The sequence below is a fragment of the Eschrichtius robustus genome, chromosome 3 (assembly GCF_028021215.1).
Source record: "Eschrichtius robustus isolate mEscRob2 chromosome 3, mEscRob2.pri, whole genome shotgun sequence".
NCBI lineage: Eukaryota > Metazoa > Chordata > Mammalia > Artiodactyla > Eschrichtiidae > Eschrichtius > Eschrichtius robustus.
Genome location: NC_090826.1, coordinates 23,093,508 through 23,108,733, shown reverse-complemented (window position 1 = coordinate 23,108,733; position 15,226 = coordinate 23,093,508). Strand labels below are relative to the sequence as shown.

The 15,226-nt window shown below is 50.2% G+C and overlaps 2 protein-coding genes across 13 annotated transcripts in view; one reads left to right on the top strand and one right to left on the bottom strand.

The window, feature by feature from the left end:
- Nucleotides 1-301: 301 nt before the first annotated feature.
- On the top strand, nucleotides 302-4,943 carry TMEM200B (transmembrane protein 200B). Its single transcript, XM_068539322.1, has 2 exons — nucleotides 302-386; nucleotides 2,360-4,943. Exon 2 carries the CDS (start codon nucleotides 2,380-2,382, stop codon nucleotides 3,301-3,303), a length of 924 nt encoding a protein of 307 aa, XP_068395423.1. The 5' UTR covers nucleotides 302-386; nucleotides 2,360-2,379; the 3' UTR covers nucleotides 3,304-4,943.
- A 3,052-nt stretch (nucleotides 4,944-7,995) lies between these two features.
- The window catches only part of EPB41 (erythrocyte membrane protein band 4.1), a 203,286-nt gene continuing 196,055 nt past the window's right edge, over nucleotides 7,996-15,226 (bottom strand). For all 12 annotated transcript variants that reach the window (XM_068539321.1, XM_068539311.1, XM_068539312.1 and 9 more), the window contains 2 exons: nucleotides 10,668-10,748; nucleotides 7,996-8,100 (listed from right to left, as the gene is read on the bottom strand). In XM_068539321.1, the coding sequence (XP_068395422.1) occupies nucleotides 8,002-8,100; nucleotides 10,668-10,748 (180 nt within the window). In that variant the 3' untranslated portion in view covers nucleotides 7,996-8,001. The remainder of the gene's footprint in view (nucleotides 8,101-10,667; nucleotides 10,749-15,226) is intronic.

Here is a 15,226-nt window from a genome sequence, read left to right as displayed (position 1 = left end):
GGGCTTCGAATCCTGTCTGCTCGCTCAGGCTGTGGGGCTGGGCAGGGGTCTCAGTTTCCGCACGTGGGAAGAGGGCGCCCTCCCAGGCCTTCTGAACGACGTTAGCGGGGGACTCGAGCCCCCGGATCCTCCGAGTCACCGGGCGCGCACACAGCGCTTACCTGCGAGCCTCAGACTTGAGTCGCTGCCTCCTTCCAGCCGTGGGGCCTGGCCGGGCCCTGGCCAGACTGTCCCTGGGGCTCCAGGAGGGCGGGGCCAGGGCAGCGCTAGGCGGGGCCGGGCCAGGGGGCGGGGCCGGGGGCCGGGATTCCTAGGAGACCGCGGCAGTGCCGCGAGCCGCGGCGCGTGGACTCGGACCCGGACCCAGCCGGGTGCGGAGGCGCCAGGTGAGCAAAACTAGGAGCCTGGGGTTCGCCCCCCACTTTCCCCAACTTTTTGTTTAGCCTGTCCCTCCAGATAGGCGCTGCGTGGGGGCTCGGGAGCCCGGTTCCCCCTTTCCCCGGAGTGTGGACGCGCGGGGAGGCGGGACCCCGGAGTGTCGGGGATCCAGCCCCGAGCAACTTCCCGAGACATGGGACCTTCGGACTGTGTCTCCAAGTTTCTGCCTCTCCGGGGTCCCCAGCGTCGATTCACGCCCTCCAGAGTCTCAGGGTCTCTGAGCATGTCCCCATCTCTCTGCAAGCCTCTGCTTCCCTTCCCGCCAGGACCCGCGGTGGCTCAGGGGTGACCTTTCCGGAGCTGGGGCCGGAGCGCCAGCTCTGGCCTGGGGCGGGGTGGTCACTTCTCCAGTTTGGGGCTGGGGAAAGGGCTCCACACTCAGAGACCGGGGTGGGGAACGGGGCTCGCCTCCCCCCAGGACGCTCCCGGGGCTGAGCAGAGAAGTGCCCAGCGTTGGGTCCTAGTAGAGCCCCCGTCCTGCGTGGCCTATGACCCCGGCAGGCCCCTCCGCCTCTCTGGGCCGCAGGTTCCCTCTGAATACCAGGCTTTGGACGCGGAAGACGCCGGGGCTCTATGCTAGGCCCTGGGCCTTCAGCGCTGCTGTCGGAGGCAGGGATGGGGTGTCCTGCTTTGAGCTTCGGGGGTGCGAATGGGGAGTGAGTAGGGTAACAAGGCCTCCTTCCTGGGGCCTCGACTACGGGTTCCGGCGTTGCAGCTGCGGAGAAACCAGACTGGGGCAGTGAGGAAGCACCACTGGACAGCGAGGTGCTAACCCTCCTCTCCTAAGGCCGGAGCGCCCCGGCCGGGGCACCGCTTCCTCCCACATCCTCCCTTCTGTGGGGGCCACACCACACGCAGCCCCGCGACTCCTGCCCGGCCCGGATTCAGTCCTCAGGCCGCAGGCCAGGCCGCACCAGCAGCCGGGAGGGGCTTAAGCCGGGCGGCCCAGAGCCTGGGGCAGCCAGAGGTGCAAGGGCGGTGCTGCTCCGGCCCGGACGCGGGCCACTGAGGCCTCGGGCGGAGGAGGCCGGAAAGGAGGCCAGGCGGCTGGAAAGGGGGATATTGCATCCCGAGGAGCCCGAAGTGGAAACGCTGCAGCCCGGGGGAACGGCGTTGCCCGGGCTGACAGGAGAGCCAGGAGGGGAGCTCATTTGGCAAGGCCCGGCGCCCGGCACCCGCAGCCCCCTGCTTCCTGCGGCCGCTGGAGGAGGGGGCGGCCTCTTCTTCGCGGAGTTTAAAGAAATCCTGGGCCAAGTCTGCCACTTGTTTTGCTCAGAGCGGTCTTCTCGGAGTCTAGCTCAAGTCTTTCTTGCTGCAGCTTCAGTGCTGACTGAGGAGGTCTGGAAGGAGGAGGCGGGCAGGAAGAGGCTGGAGGCCGCGACACCCGCTCCTTCCTTCCCTGCGGTACTTGAAGCGCAGCAGAGGGGAGGTGGGGCCCGCGAGCGACCCCAGCGGACCCGGGCGGCTGAGTGCCCCCTCCCTCCTTTACTACGGTGCAGCCACCTGCGGGGGTGAGCTCGAGCTCGGGCGGGACTTACCCTGGAGACTCCGCTGCCGGGGGCCCCACACCTCCCGAGGCCCGGGACCCGCAAGCTGGCCAAGAGGGCGCAGGCGGCCGGAGCCCCGCAGCCAAGGATGCGGCAAGGAGCAGCCCGCGACCCCCTCCCTGGTCTCCGCCCGCGGGCCCGGCCAACTCCGGCTTCTGCCGCGCGTCCCTGGCTCGGAGCTCCGCTGCGGAAAACCCGAGCGGGGGCGGCTCCCCGCCTCGCAGCCCGGGAAAATCCGGGGGTGGCCGCCGGGGATCTCCAAGCGTCCTGGGCCAGGCAGCCCCATCTTCCCTCCCGGATGTGGGCCCCCGACCTGGCGCTCCGACCGTAGGCCCGTCGGTTCAGTCCCTGCCTCCCACCTTCTCTCCCCTCAGAGCGCCAAGACGACTGAGAGATGACGGCTGGGAGCCCCGGAGACTGCGGGGAGTTGCGGAGGAGCCCCGAGCGCCGCGTCTCCCGCCTGGGCCGCCGCCTGGGCCGCCGCCGGCGCCCGCGCTCCCCGCCCGAGCCCCTGCGGGTGCGGGCACGGCTGCGGCTGCGCTCGCCGTCGGGGGCGTTCGCGGCGCTGGGGGCGCTCGTGGTCCTGGTGGGCATGGGCATCGCAGTGGCCGGCTACTGGCCGCACCGCGCCGGGGTCCCGCGGCCCCGGGCTGCAAACGCCAGCGCGCCCCCCCTGAGCGAGCTGCGGCGCGAGGGTCGGGGCGCCGGCCGGGCCCACGGCCCGCACGAGCGGCTGCGACTCCTTGGGCCCGTGGTCATGGGCGTCGGCCTGTTCGTGTTCATCTGCGCCAACACGCTGCTCTACGAGAACCGAGACTTGGAGACGCGACGGCTTCGTCAGGGGGTGCTGCGGGCTCAGGCGCTCCGACCCCCGGACGGCCCGGGCTGGGACTGCGCCCTCCTCCCCAGCCCCGGCCCCAGGACTCCCCGAGCCATAGGCTGCGTGGAGCCAGAAAGCTGGGACCTGTCCCCGCGTCGGGGTACCTCACCAGTCCCGTCAGTGCGGAGTCTGCGTTCAGAGCCTGCTAATCCTCGCTTGGGGTTACCTGCCCTGCTCAACAGTTACCCGCTGAAGGGCCCAGGGCTGCACCCACCCTGGGGTCCACGGACCCAGACTGGCCATGTGATTATCACCGTGCAGCCCTCTGGTTCCTGCATTGAACATTCCAAGTCTCTGGATCTGGGCCTTGGGGAGCTCCTGCTTAGGGCCCCAGCAGCTCGGGACTGTGCTCACCGAAGCTGGCCACGGCTGGACCGCCTTAGTCTGGGGGGTTACGCCAAGTTGGGAGGAGGAGGGGACTTGGGGGCCCGGGTCTGAGGAGCAGGGGACAGCCTGCTATGAGGCTGCAGCATGGACCATGGTACAGGACTAGGACTGGGAGTCCCAATGTCTAGTAGATGCTTCAGCCACATCCCAGACTGGGGATGGATGCTCTGGCCCCAGCAGCTGCTAAGGCATCCTGACTTGCATGTCGGCAGAGAAATGCCAACCGCACAAGGGTTCAAAAAGCCGGAGAGAATGTGTTTTAACGTGGAATCTGGAGACCAGCATGACTCAGCCTTAGGAATTCCTTCAGCCTCCAAAAGTGGCCTTAGCCCTGGACAGGTACCTGAGGGGGCTGGAGGTCTAGGCCAGGGTGATTAGGAGATGTATCTGGTGTCTTGGCAAACCCAAAGTGGTGGGCAAGGACCCTAAGACTGGGAAGGTAGGTTGTGATGTTACAGGCTGGGACAGGCTCCCTCCAAGGTGGCACTAGTGATAGGGTTTGGGCCTCTGGGAAGACGGGCAATGGGGTGGAGTTGAGATGTTCCACTGCCATCTGGGATGGAGACTGAGCCTTTAACTCCTACCACCTCAACTCCTTCCCCCCCTCAGCCATGCAGGGTATATCCCACGAGGGCTACACCACTGCCAATGCCTTCACACTGAGGGTCTGGCCCCTCCCAGAGAGGTCTGAGAAGCCCCCTTTCTCTCCTTTGTCGTGGCCTGTGCCACGATGAGGGTCTGGCCCCTCCCCAGAGAGGTCTGAGAAGCCCCCTTTTTCTCCTTTGTCGTGGCCTGTGCCACGATGAGGGTCTGGCCCCTCCCCAGAGAGGTCTGAGAAGCCCCCTTTCTCTCCTTTGTCATGGCCTGTGCCACGAAATTTCCCTCCAGTTGGCAAAAAGCGTATGCCAGTTCCCAGAAATCCTTTTATATGTTGAAGCTGCATTTTGGTCAATGTGGACAGCTTTAGAAAATGGCTTGGATTTGGGTCTTCCTGTCGCATGTTTAATTTTTCCCAAGTTGCCGGTAGGAGAAGAGAACTTTAAAAGTTGATCAATCTTCACAGAGTCAGTCCTTTTTTTTTTTTTTTTTAAGTTTATTGAAAAATGCAATACAAGAAGAAGCAAGACCAAACAGTATCTAAACACTACCACCACTTCTCTAACTACAAAAGGCCAAAACGGCAGACCTAATTATTGCCTATTTAATCTAAGGATTTTGCCAGTTTGATTCGGCTGGCATAGTTCCTATTTTGTCAAGAAATGTAAACAACTACTTGATATGATTCATTTTTTTTTTTTTAAATTTACAAAGCTCCTTCATTTTTGTCACCAAAATAAAACATTTGAGAGAGATCTGTAAAACCAACCAGCCTGGGGCTAAGATCCTGGACAGGTATTTCCCATGAGCCTTCCTTGGTGTTGGTCAGGCCATAGCCCCGGCTCCATTTCCCAAGGTGAACTGTTGCTCCCTTACCCTCAGCTGCCCCGCAGAACACACGGTGGGGGGCTGGGGGCGGGCAGAGGTTCCCTGACAGGTCCCTGCAGCCAGGCTCTGTGGGCCCTCAGCGGATAAATTCAGGTCCTGCTTTGTGGGTGAGTTGGGTAGGTGGGTGGCAGAGACCTCACGGTGGCTTGGAAGAAATCTTTGTTTCTGAAGTGAGATTAAAAATAAAATTGCAGTGAGAGTTGTTACTGTGCTGTGTCTGAGTCACTTTAGGAAAACTGCCAAGTTGTTGACACTGGAAATGAACTCTTCTCCCCTCTTCACCATTTCCACCTGGACAGTCTGTTTTTCTTCACACACACGCACACACACAGTTGCAGGAAGAAAAAAAAAGATCCAAACAATTGCCAAACCCCAAATTCTGTAACCAGAGAGGGAGGGAAGGGAAAGAGGCTTGGGAGGACACCCCTCGTGTTGGCTTGTCCAAATCATGGCTTCTCAGCGCCTGAAGGGCATTGGAGATCTTCTGGTCCGATTTATAGACAAGGAAGCAGGGTGAAGTGAGTTGGTGACAGACTGAGGGGAAGTTCAGGCCCCTGATTTGTGGTCCTAGGCAGTGAAAGTGGCCACACTGACCTGGATGGCACAGAATACTCAGTGTGCCAGGCTCCTGACATGCATGCTGTGCCCTCTTCCTTTCCCCATCTTCATTCCACAGGTTGCAGCTCTGCGAGCTCCGGCGCAGCTCTTCCAGCAGGACAGCTGGCCATTGGCAAGTGAGCTCACGTCGCATGCCTATTTGATGTGAGCTGGATTTCCAACCTCACCACCCACCGCTCTGGGCAACAAAGCTCGGGCTTGGGCACGGCCTGGAAAGCTCCATCGTTCCAGACCCTATGCCCCAGGCTGTCTGTCCCTGAGACAGGGCACTCTCCTTCCCCCGCAGCCTGTCACATATCCCACCTGAGCACTTCCTGTCCCTGCCCAGAGAGAGCTACCTGTTGGTTAGTAACAGTCTCAAGTAAGTACTAAGAGAAAAACGCACACTCGTGAAATCAGTTCAAACCAACTGAGTTTGTCTAAACAAAGCTCAGCCAGCAGAGACTCTGGACACGTGCTGCTGGCTCCCACTGCCGGGAGCAGAGGCTGTAGACTTCTCTCCTGCTCACCGCCCTGGAGCCCCCAGCGAGTGCTGACTGTGACCCACTGTCCACCTCTGGAAGCTCACTTTCTGTCCTAGAATTAGGATTCTAAGAACTTGTAGGCAGATCTGTTTGTGGGAAGCAAGCTGGAAGATCAGAGAAGCCCTACTGAATAAAAATGTCCCCTAATCTTTACCAGGAATAGTGGAATTGGGGACATCAGTCCTCATTTTCAAAAACAAAAACAAAAAATTAAACCCAAACCCACCACAAACATCAAGCCACAAAACCTGACAGACCTCAGATGGCAAGTGGGGATGAGTGGAGCTGGTGTTTGTACCCCTTGTCAAGTGGGGTTTTGTGGGGAGGGTGGCCCCTAAAAGCCAATTCCCACGCTCCAGAAGGGTATCTGCAGGCAGGGGGCCGGTCTGGACCGTGATCGCCTCCTCTCTCAGTCACGTCCTCTCTCGCCCCAGAATTAAAGAGAGAGGCTCAGGGATGGTCTCCTGGAAATACTTCTTAGCAGGATCCAACTGAGGTAAACCCCACCACTCCCCTGTGTGAAGTGCACATTCCCAGAACTAGAAAACCTTTAAAAAAATCTCATCAACTTTCTTTGTCCAAATCACCGCTAAAAATGTGCGGTCAGTGCTTTTGGCCCAAAGTGCCTATTTTTCTGTGAGTTTTGGTCTCTCCTGAGATGGGAGGTGGGGGGAGCACTTAGCAGAGCCACTGCTTCTGATGAGGTAAAAGGGGAGGGAGGGCAGGAAGGTGAAGGCCACGGATATGTTCAAACATTCACAGTATCAGATATATCTGAAGCAACTTCTTATGTCTTTGATCTAAAGAAGCTCCAAAAAGAAAGAATAGGAGAGAGGAAGGAAAACAATACTACATTCTTAGCAGAGGCCTCTGCCTCACCAAACCACCCTCAGCAAAGGGACAGGGACATCTTCCTGGGGTCTCTGGATCAGGGCAGCCGCCCTGCCTGACATTCTGATAAAGTTACATCACTGGCTCTGAGAAAGGGCTGGTTTATGAAGTTTCTGCTGCCATCTAAAGGGTATAAACTAGGGGAGGAGCATGGAAGCCCCATTAAGCTGGCTTTGTCCCCCAACACAGCTGACAGAGTCATTGGAGGATTTCCCGAAGAATGCTGTGGACCCTGTCAGTATAAATGGGGAGAGGCTGGGCTGAAGGGGTTACAAACCACCCCATAAAAAAACAAAAGACTCTTTAAAAACAGTCCAAAGAGTGAAAAGTTGAACAATTTCTGGTATCACAATATAGAAAAATGTATTCAAAAGGATCAGTGATATCTAGAAGACTTTTTTGGTATAAACTCCAAATAGAAAATGAAATTGCTTTTCTGATGGTTTAGAATCAATCATCTTAAAAGTCTGAAGTCTGACTATTGCAGGTTAGCTTCTTTGTCATTCTGCTGGTTTTCTCTGGGATGGGAGATGGGCAGGGAGTCGGGGGAGGGGGGAGGGTAGGACAGTTCCTAGAGGAAAGAAAGAAGCAAAGTTTTAAAATCCTGCAAAGGAGACTGCTACCCAGTCCCAGTGCCAAGTTCTTGTGGCCACAAGTGACAATCAGGGCCTGAGCGGTTTTACAGGGCCCCGTCCTACCGGGTGATTGATGGCTTCTTCAAGTTATTTGTAAACTACTTTTAGGCATGACTTTATCTGGAACCCTGGCTCCCAAAAAGCAGCTATCCTGCTTCCAACTCTCTAGTCTGGCCCCAGAGCTTCAGCCCTTTCTTTCCTATCCCCCAAACCCTCATTTCCAGACAGCTAGTGCTGCTTTTCTTGGTTTTGTTCTTCTCCTCTGGCCCTCCCAGGTCTAGCTCAGAGAGACCTGTGACAGCAGAGAGTAGAGCGGCAGGGTGAGGTGGGGGGAGGTGAGGTGGAGAAGCAGGAGGACGCGTGAAGATTCAAGAGGTGGGTGGGATTTACATCCACGTTTGGGGTACCTCTTCCACCCCATCACTGCTGGCACTGCTGAGGGCAGGAGGAGGCCTAGCTGCTTTAGTTGGAGCCAGATACTTAATAACCTCCCACATCCTCCTCCTCAGCCTTCCTCTGCCTTCAGTTTATCAAGTCCCAGTGTGGACACCTCTGGGGGGATGGCTCCACTCCACAAGGACGGCCCATACCTGAGCTCACTCCTCAGAGATTTCGGTTTCCTGATGGACGACCACCTTGGTCACTGACATGTCTGGGTGCTGCTCCTTTGCCTCCTTGATGGCCTGTACGAGGACCTGAGAAAGACAGAAACAACGTCCATCAGGCGGAAAGCAGCCTGGCTGGTGAAAAAGGCAGGGGTCATGGGACACCATTTCCCCGGCAAGTTCAATCTTTCTGTCTACAGAACCAGAGCAGCATGTAGGCTAAGCCAAGCTGATGATGGCCGTACCCACCCTATCCTGCTTAGGGAGGCTCCTGGACTAAAAACACAGACACAGGGAAAGCTTAGAGCTGTCTTCAAGGAATCAGGGAGGGCCTTGAGGGGTGACAGCCTGGGTGGCTCTGGGAAGATTCACTCAAGAAAGGGAATCTAAAGAACAAAGTGAACTCTGTGTTCAGTGTAGGGTAACCGGGAAGCTCAGGACAGGAGAGGAAAATAGCGAAGCATGCTACAAAAAGGAAGAGATGTCTTTGGCTAAAGTAGAGACAAGAAAGGAAGAAAGAGTGGGAGGGCCCATGACATCCCACATACTGGCCTAAGTACATTACTTATTATTATTTACTTGGTCTTCACAACAACTCAATGAATTAAGGTAGTATCCTTAATTTCATTTTTTAGATGTGGAAACCGAGGTTCAGTGGTTAAAGTGCTTAATGTTTCACAGCTAGTTAAGTAACACCATGGGGATTTTCACTTAAGTCTATCAGACTTTCCTCTTTACCACACTGTTTTTTAGTTTCAGAGGGAGGTGGAAGGGATGACGACCCTATTTTAGTATCTGGAGGAGTTCTGATCATTTTAGAAAAGCTGAAGGGAGCAGAGGGAAAGTCAAAGAAGAACAATGACACGACTATTCCCCTTGGGCTGCAAGTCGCTGAGCCTCAAGCTCAGAGCACCCCAAGGTGGAAGAGCCCAACACAGCCTTTGGGGGATGGCGGCATGGGATTCTCAGTGACAGGCCCCCGTCAAAAAGGACTCTAGCTAGATCTGACCAGCTGACTGTTGACCCTGGCTCTTAAGACTACTTCTAGGAGGGACGGGAAGAAGGGAAATCCCTCTTTTGGTCTCTTGACTCCATGAAAGCTGTTCTTGGCACCGCTACCTCTACAGGCTCCTGCTCATCCTCCCTCAGCTTGTTTGCTCAACCAGTCTGCTCACGCTTCAAGGCCCAGCCCAAGCCCCCTCTCTGGTTACTCTGGCCTACACCCCTCTCTCTCTCTGACAGCCTGCACCTTCTTAAAGTGCCCCCTCCCGATCCAGAGTGCACCACATCTTATCCCTTCCACATGTCCCTCATGCCTCAGAGACTGAGGGACACTGGAGCACCTCTCTGAGCTATCAAGTGTGCTTGTCCAATAACCCTGAAAGAAACCTATGATTATCTTTATTTTACAGATGGCAAAACCACAGCTCAGAGAAGTAAAATAACTTGCTCAAGGACACACAACCAGTAAGTTGCAGACTCAGGATTCAACCCAGGTCTGTCTCACTCCAAATCCAAAACACCTTCCTATGCCATCTAGCATAGATGGAGCACGTGGCAGGGGCTCAGATCACATCAGGCCGCGTAGGTGAGTGCAGGCTGGTAACACAGCAGGATCCCTTGAGCTGGGGCAAATAGACTGCAAGGCCTCCCACTTGGGCTTTTTGCAGCCTTGTTGCTGGGAACCTCAGCCCGGTGTTCTCAGCTGTAAGTCTCAACCCTGCTACCAAGGGAACTGCCAGCACTGCAGCTCAGTCTATTTTTTTTTTTAAGGCACTCAGCATATCAGCATAAAGGCCACAGAACTATTGCTCCAGCACTCCTGTCAATGATTCCAGAAGCATTTACATGCAGTCTCTTCCACCCCTGCTTTTCTGTAGCTTTACTGTTCTAACCTCACCCAGCAGAGAATTGGGAACATTAATCCTGACCTTATTATTTGCTAATTGCTTGAAGCACACAATTAGCACCTAATTAACATAAAAGCATAGAATTTTAGCACTCAGAGGGCCCAGAAATTAGCTAGATCAACCTACTCTCTTTTAGGAGAGAACAAAAAAAAAATATGGGAGGTAAAGTGATTTGCCCAAGGTCATACAACAAGTTAGTGATAGATCTAGGACAGAAATCAAGTTCCAGGTCTCCTGAGTTCCAGCCCATGACACTGTGTCCCCTCTAGCTCGCCCCTCTGAGGGTAGAGACCACACGCTGGTTTGATATCGTCTACTGTCTCCAGCACAGGTTTGGGTACATGATATCCCCTGAACAGCACAGCTCCATTTACTTGGATCCCACCACATGCCCCACGATGTACATCTGTATCTCACTTGATTCTCACAACAACCTTGAAGGAAGATGCTATCTTATAGATGAGGAAACGGAGGCCTAGGGAGTTAGAGCTAGAATATGGTAAGAACTAGGATTTGAGTCTAAAGCCCATGTTCTTTGCATTACACTTCCCTGCTTCTCCAATCTACGGCCCCCATCCCACAGGCCTCAGTGATCCGATTCTCTTTGTCCTTCTTCTCGATTAAGAGCTAGAGTAGCTGAGAGGGCTCCTTGGAGAGAAAGCTGTTATCTTTTGTAAGCCAATTTCGGTGTCCATCAGTGATCTTGCCCCAGAACCTCTCCCATGCCCAGAATCTCAGCATTCCCACCTGATCATGGTCAATATCGGCATCTCCTGTGATCACAATTCTCTTTTCAATCCGGGTCTCTGAAATCCCACCTTTTACAGTCTGAAACCAAAGGGAGGTGACCATATGAGAAAGAAAGAAAGAAAAACCCAAACAGCAAAACAAAACAACAGCAAGAAATTAGTCTGAAAACTATACTCCAAATTTTAATCTGCTGCTGGGAACTGAATAGGGTAGCTTTCTCACACACTTGTTCAAAATCTTGGTTGGACCTGCTAAAATGAGCACACGCCTATTCCCTAGTATTGCTAAAATCTTTAATAAGCTAAACAGAAAGTCATAATTCTCTATTATTTATTTTTACCTTTTTCTTCCTCCCAAACACCAAAGAATTTCTGTGAGTAAACAAAACAGGTGTTCCTTTTTGCTCTTTTCCTGTATATTTTGATTGTTTTCAAGAGACAAACGAATCAGAAGACTATGAACAAAAAATGTCATGCAGCTTGAAATTAGGCTCTTTATTTTAAAACATTTTCATATTACTAATGTCAAAAAACCCTCAAATAATCCCCCCAGGGTAGGTAGGTTTCCCTACTTCACAGATGAGGAAACCATGGTCTAGACACATTAAGTAACTGGCTTCCAGTCATCTGTGTGTTGATGATGGAGCTTGGTCAGGAATCTAGATTTCTTATTTACAAGAAAATGCTTTTTCATCTAGTGCTACCGCAAACATGGATTGTCTCTGATTTTCTGGGAGTAGTTCCAATTTTAGACACTTTGTCCCTCTTGCCCCCATAAACAATATTCTAATAATTTCAATATTTCAGCATCCAAACTACAGTTTCCCATGGCCTTGATCCTGGACATGACATAAAAATTCTTTGTGAGACCCTGAGTTCTGATTTTTGGCTTGGAAAATATGGTTGCTTAACAATACCAACAACACCTGCCCTTAAACTGACTTTTTTTTAATAGATCTTTATTGGAGTATAATTGCTTCACAATACTGTGTTAGTTTCTGTTGTACAACAAAGTGAATCAGCCATATGCATACATGTATGCCCATATACCTCCCACCCTCCCTATCCCACCCCTCTAGGTCATCGCAAAGCACCGAGCTGATCTCCCTGTGCTATGCTGCTGCTTTCCACTAGCTAACTATTTTACATTCGGTAGTGTATATATGTTGATGCTACTCTCACTTCGCCCCAGCTTCCCCTCCCCCACCGTGTCCTCAAGTCCATTCTCTATGTCTATGTCTTTATTCCTGCCCTGCCACTAGGTTCATCAGTACCATTATTTTTTTTTTTAGATTCCATATATATGTGTTAGCATACAGTATTTGTTTTTCACTTTCTGACTTACTTCACTCTGTATGACAGACTCTAGGTCCATCCACCTCATTATAAATAACTCAGTTTCATTTCTTTTTATGGCTGAGTAACATTCCATTGTATATATGTGCCACATCTTCTTTATCCATTCATCTGTTGACGGACACTTAGGTTGGTTCTATGTTCTGGCTATTGTAAATAATGCTTCAGTGAACATTGTGGCACGTGTCTCTTTTTGTTTTTTTTCTTTTAATTAATTAATTATTTATTTATTTTTGGCTGCATTGGGTCTTCGTTGCTGCGCACAGGCTTTCTCAAGTTGCGGCGAGTGGGGGCTACTCTTCGTTGAGGTGCGTGGGCTTCTCATTGCGGTGGTTTATTTTGCTGTGGAGAACGGGCTCTAGGCACATGGGCTTCAGTAGTTGTGGTACATGGGTTCAGTTGTTGTGGCTCAGGGACTCTAGAGCACAGGCTTGGGCTTAGTTGCTCCATGACATGTGGGATCTTCCCAGACCAGGGCTTGAACCCATGTCCTCTGCATTGGCAGGCGGATTCTTAACCACTGCGCCACCAGGGAAGTCCCTGTGTCTCTTTTTGAATTATGGTTTTCTCAGGGTATATGCCCAGTAGTGAGATTGCTGGATCATAGGGTAGTTCTTTTTTTTAGTTTATTAAGGAACCTCCATACTGTTCTCCATAGTGGTTGTTATCAATTTACATTCCGACCAACAGTGGAGGAGGGTTCCCTTTTCACCACACCCGTTCCAGCATTTACTGTTTCTAGATTTTTTGATAATGGCCATTCTGACCAGTGTGAGGTAATACCTCATTGTAGTTTTGATTTGCATTTCTCTAATAATAAGTGATGTTGAGCATCTTTTCATGTGCCTCTTGGCCATCTGTATGTCTTCTCTGGTGAAATGTCTATTTAGGTCTTCCACCTATTTTTTAATTGAATTGTTTGGTTTTTTTTGTATTGAGCTCCATGAGCTGGTTGTATATTTTGGAGATTAATCCTTTGTCTGTTGTTTCATTTGCAAATATTTTCTCCTATTCTGAGGGTTGTCTTTTCATCTTGTTTATGGTTTCCTTTGCTGTACAAAAGCTTTTAAGTTTACTTAGGTCCCATTTGTTTATTTTTGGGTTTACTTCCATTTCTCTAGGAGGTGGGTCAAAAAAGATCTTGCTGTGGTTTATGTCAAAGAGTGTTTTTCCTATGTTTTCCTCTGAGTTTTATAGTGTCTGGTCTTACATTTAGGTCTTTAATCCATTTGGAGTTTATTTTTGTGTATGGTATTAGGGAGTGTTCTAATTTCACTCTTTTACATGTAGTTGTCCAGTTTTCCCAGCACCACTTATTGAAGAGGCTGTCTTTTCTCCGTTGTATGTTCTTACCTCCTTTGTCAAAGATAAGGTGACCATATGTGCATGGGTTTACCTCTGGGCTTTCTATCCTGTTCCATTGATCTATATTTCTGTTTTTGTGCCAGTACCATACTGTCTTGATTACTGTAGCTCTGTAGTTTAGTTTGAAGTCAGGGAGCCTGATTCCTCCAGCTCTGTTTTTCTTTCTCAAGATTGCTTTGGCTATTTGGGGTCTTTGTGTCTCCATACGAACTGTAAAGTTTTTTGTTCTAATTCTGTGAAGAATGCCATTGGTAGTTTGATAGGGATTGCATTGAATCTGTATATTGCTTTGGGTAGTATAGTCATTTTCACAATATTGATTCTTCCAATCCAAGAACATGGTATATTTCTCCATCTGTTTATGTCATCTTTGATTTCTTTCATCAGTGTTTTATAGTTTTCTGAGTACAAGTCTTTTGCCTCCTTAGGTAGGTTTATTCCTAGGCATTTTATTCATTTTGTTGCGATGGTAAATGGGATTGTTTCCTTAATTTCTCTTTCTGATTTTTCCTTGTTAGTGTATAGGAATGCCAGAGATTTCTGATTTTTTTTTTTTTTATGTTCCTGATCTTAGTAGAAATGCTTTCAGTTTTTCACCATTGAGTATGATGTTTGCTGTGGGTTTGTCATATATGGCCTTTATCATGTTGAGGTAGTTTCCCTCTCTGCCCATTTTCTGGAGAGTTTTTATCATAAATGGATGTTGTATTTTGTCAAAAGCTTTTTCTGCATCTATTGAGATGATCATATGGTTTTTATTCCTTAATTTGTTAATATGGTGTACCACATTGATTGACTTGCATATATTGAAGAATTCTTGCATCCCTGGGATAAATCCCACTTGATGATGGTGTATGATCCTTTTAATATGTTGTTGGATTCTGTTTGCTAGTATTTTGTTCAGGATTTCTGCATCTATGTTCATCAGTGATATTGGTCTGTAATGTTTTTTGTGATATCTTTTTCTGGTTTTGGTTTCAGGGTGATGGTGGCTTCGTAGAATGAATTTGGGAGTGTTCCTCCCTCTGCAATATTTTTGGAGAGTTTGAGAAGGATTGGTGTTAGCTCTTCTCTCAATGTTTGATAGAATTCGCCTGTGAAGCCATCTGGTCCTGGACTTTCGATTGTTGGAGGATTTTTAATTACAGTTTCAATTTCATTACTTGTGATAGGTCTGTTTATATTTTCTAATTCTTCCTGGTTCAGTCTTGGAAAATTGTACCTTTCTAAGAATTTGTCCATTTCTTTGTGGTTGTCAATTTTATTGGCATATAGTTGTTTGTAGTAGTCTCTTATAATCCTTTGTATTTCTGTGGTGTCAGTTGTGATTTCTCCTTCTTCATTTGTTATTTTATTGATTTGCATACTCTCCCTTTTTTTCTTGATGAGTCTGGCTAAGGGTTTATCTATTTTGTTTATCTTCTCAAAGAACCATCTTTTAGTTTTATTGATCCTTGCTACTGTTTTCTTCATTTCTATTTCATTTATTTCTGCTCTGATCTTTATGATTTCTTTCCTTCTACTGACTTTGGGTTTTCTTTGTTCTTCTTTCTCTCATTGATTTAGGTGTAGGGTTAGGTTGTTTATTTGAGATTTTTCTATTTCTTGAGGTGAGATTGAATTGCTGTAAACTTCCCTCTTAGAACTGCTTTTGCTGCATCTCATAGGTTTTGGGTCACTGTGTTTTCATTGTCATTTGTTTCTATGTATTTTTTTATTTCTTCCTTGATTTCTTCAGTGATCTCTCGGTTATTTAGTAACACATTGTTTAGCCTCCAAGTATTTGTGGTTTTTATAGTTTTTTTTCCTGTAGTTGATTTCCAATTTCATAGCAGT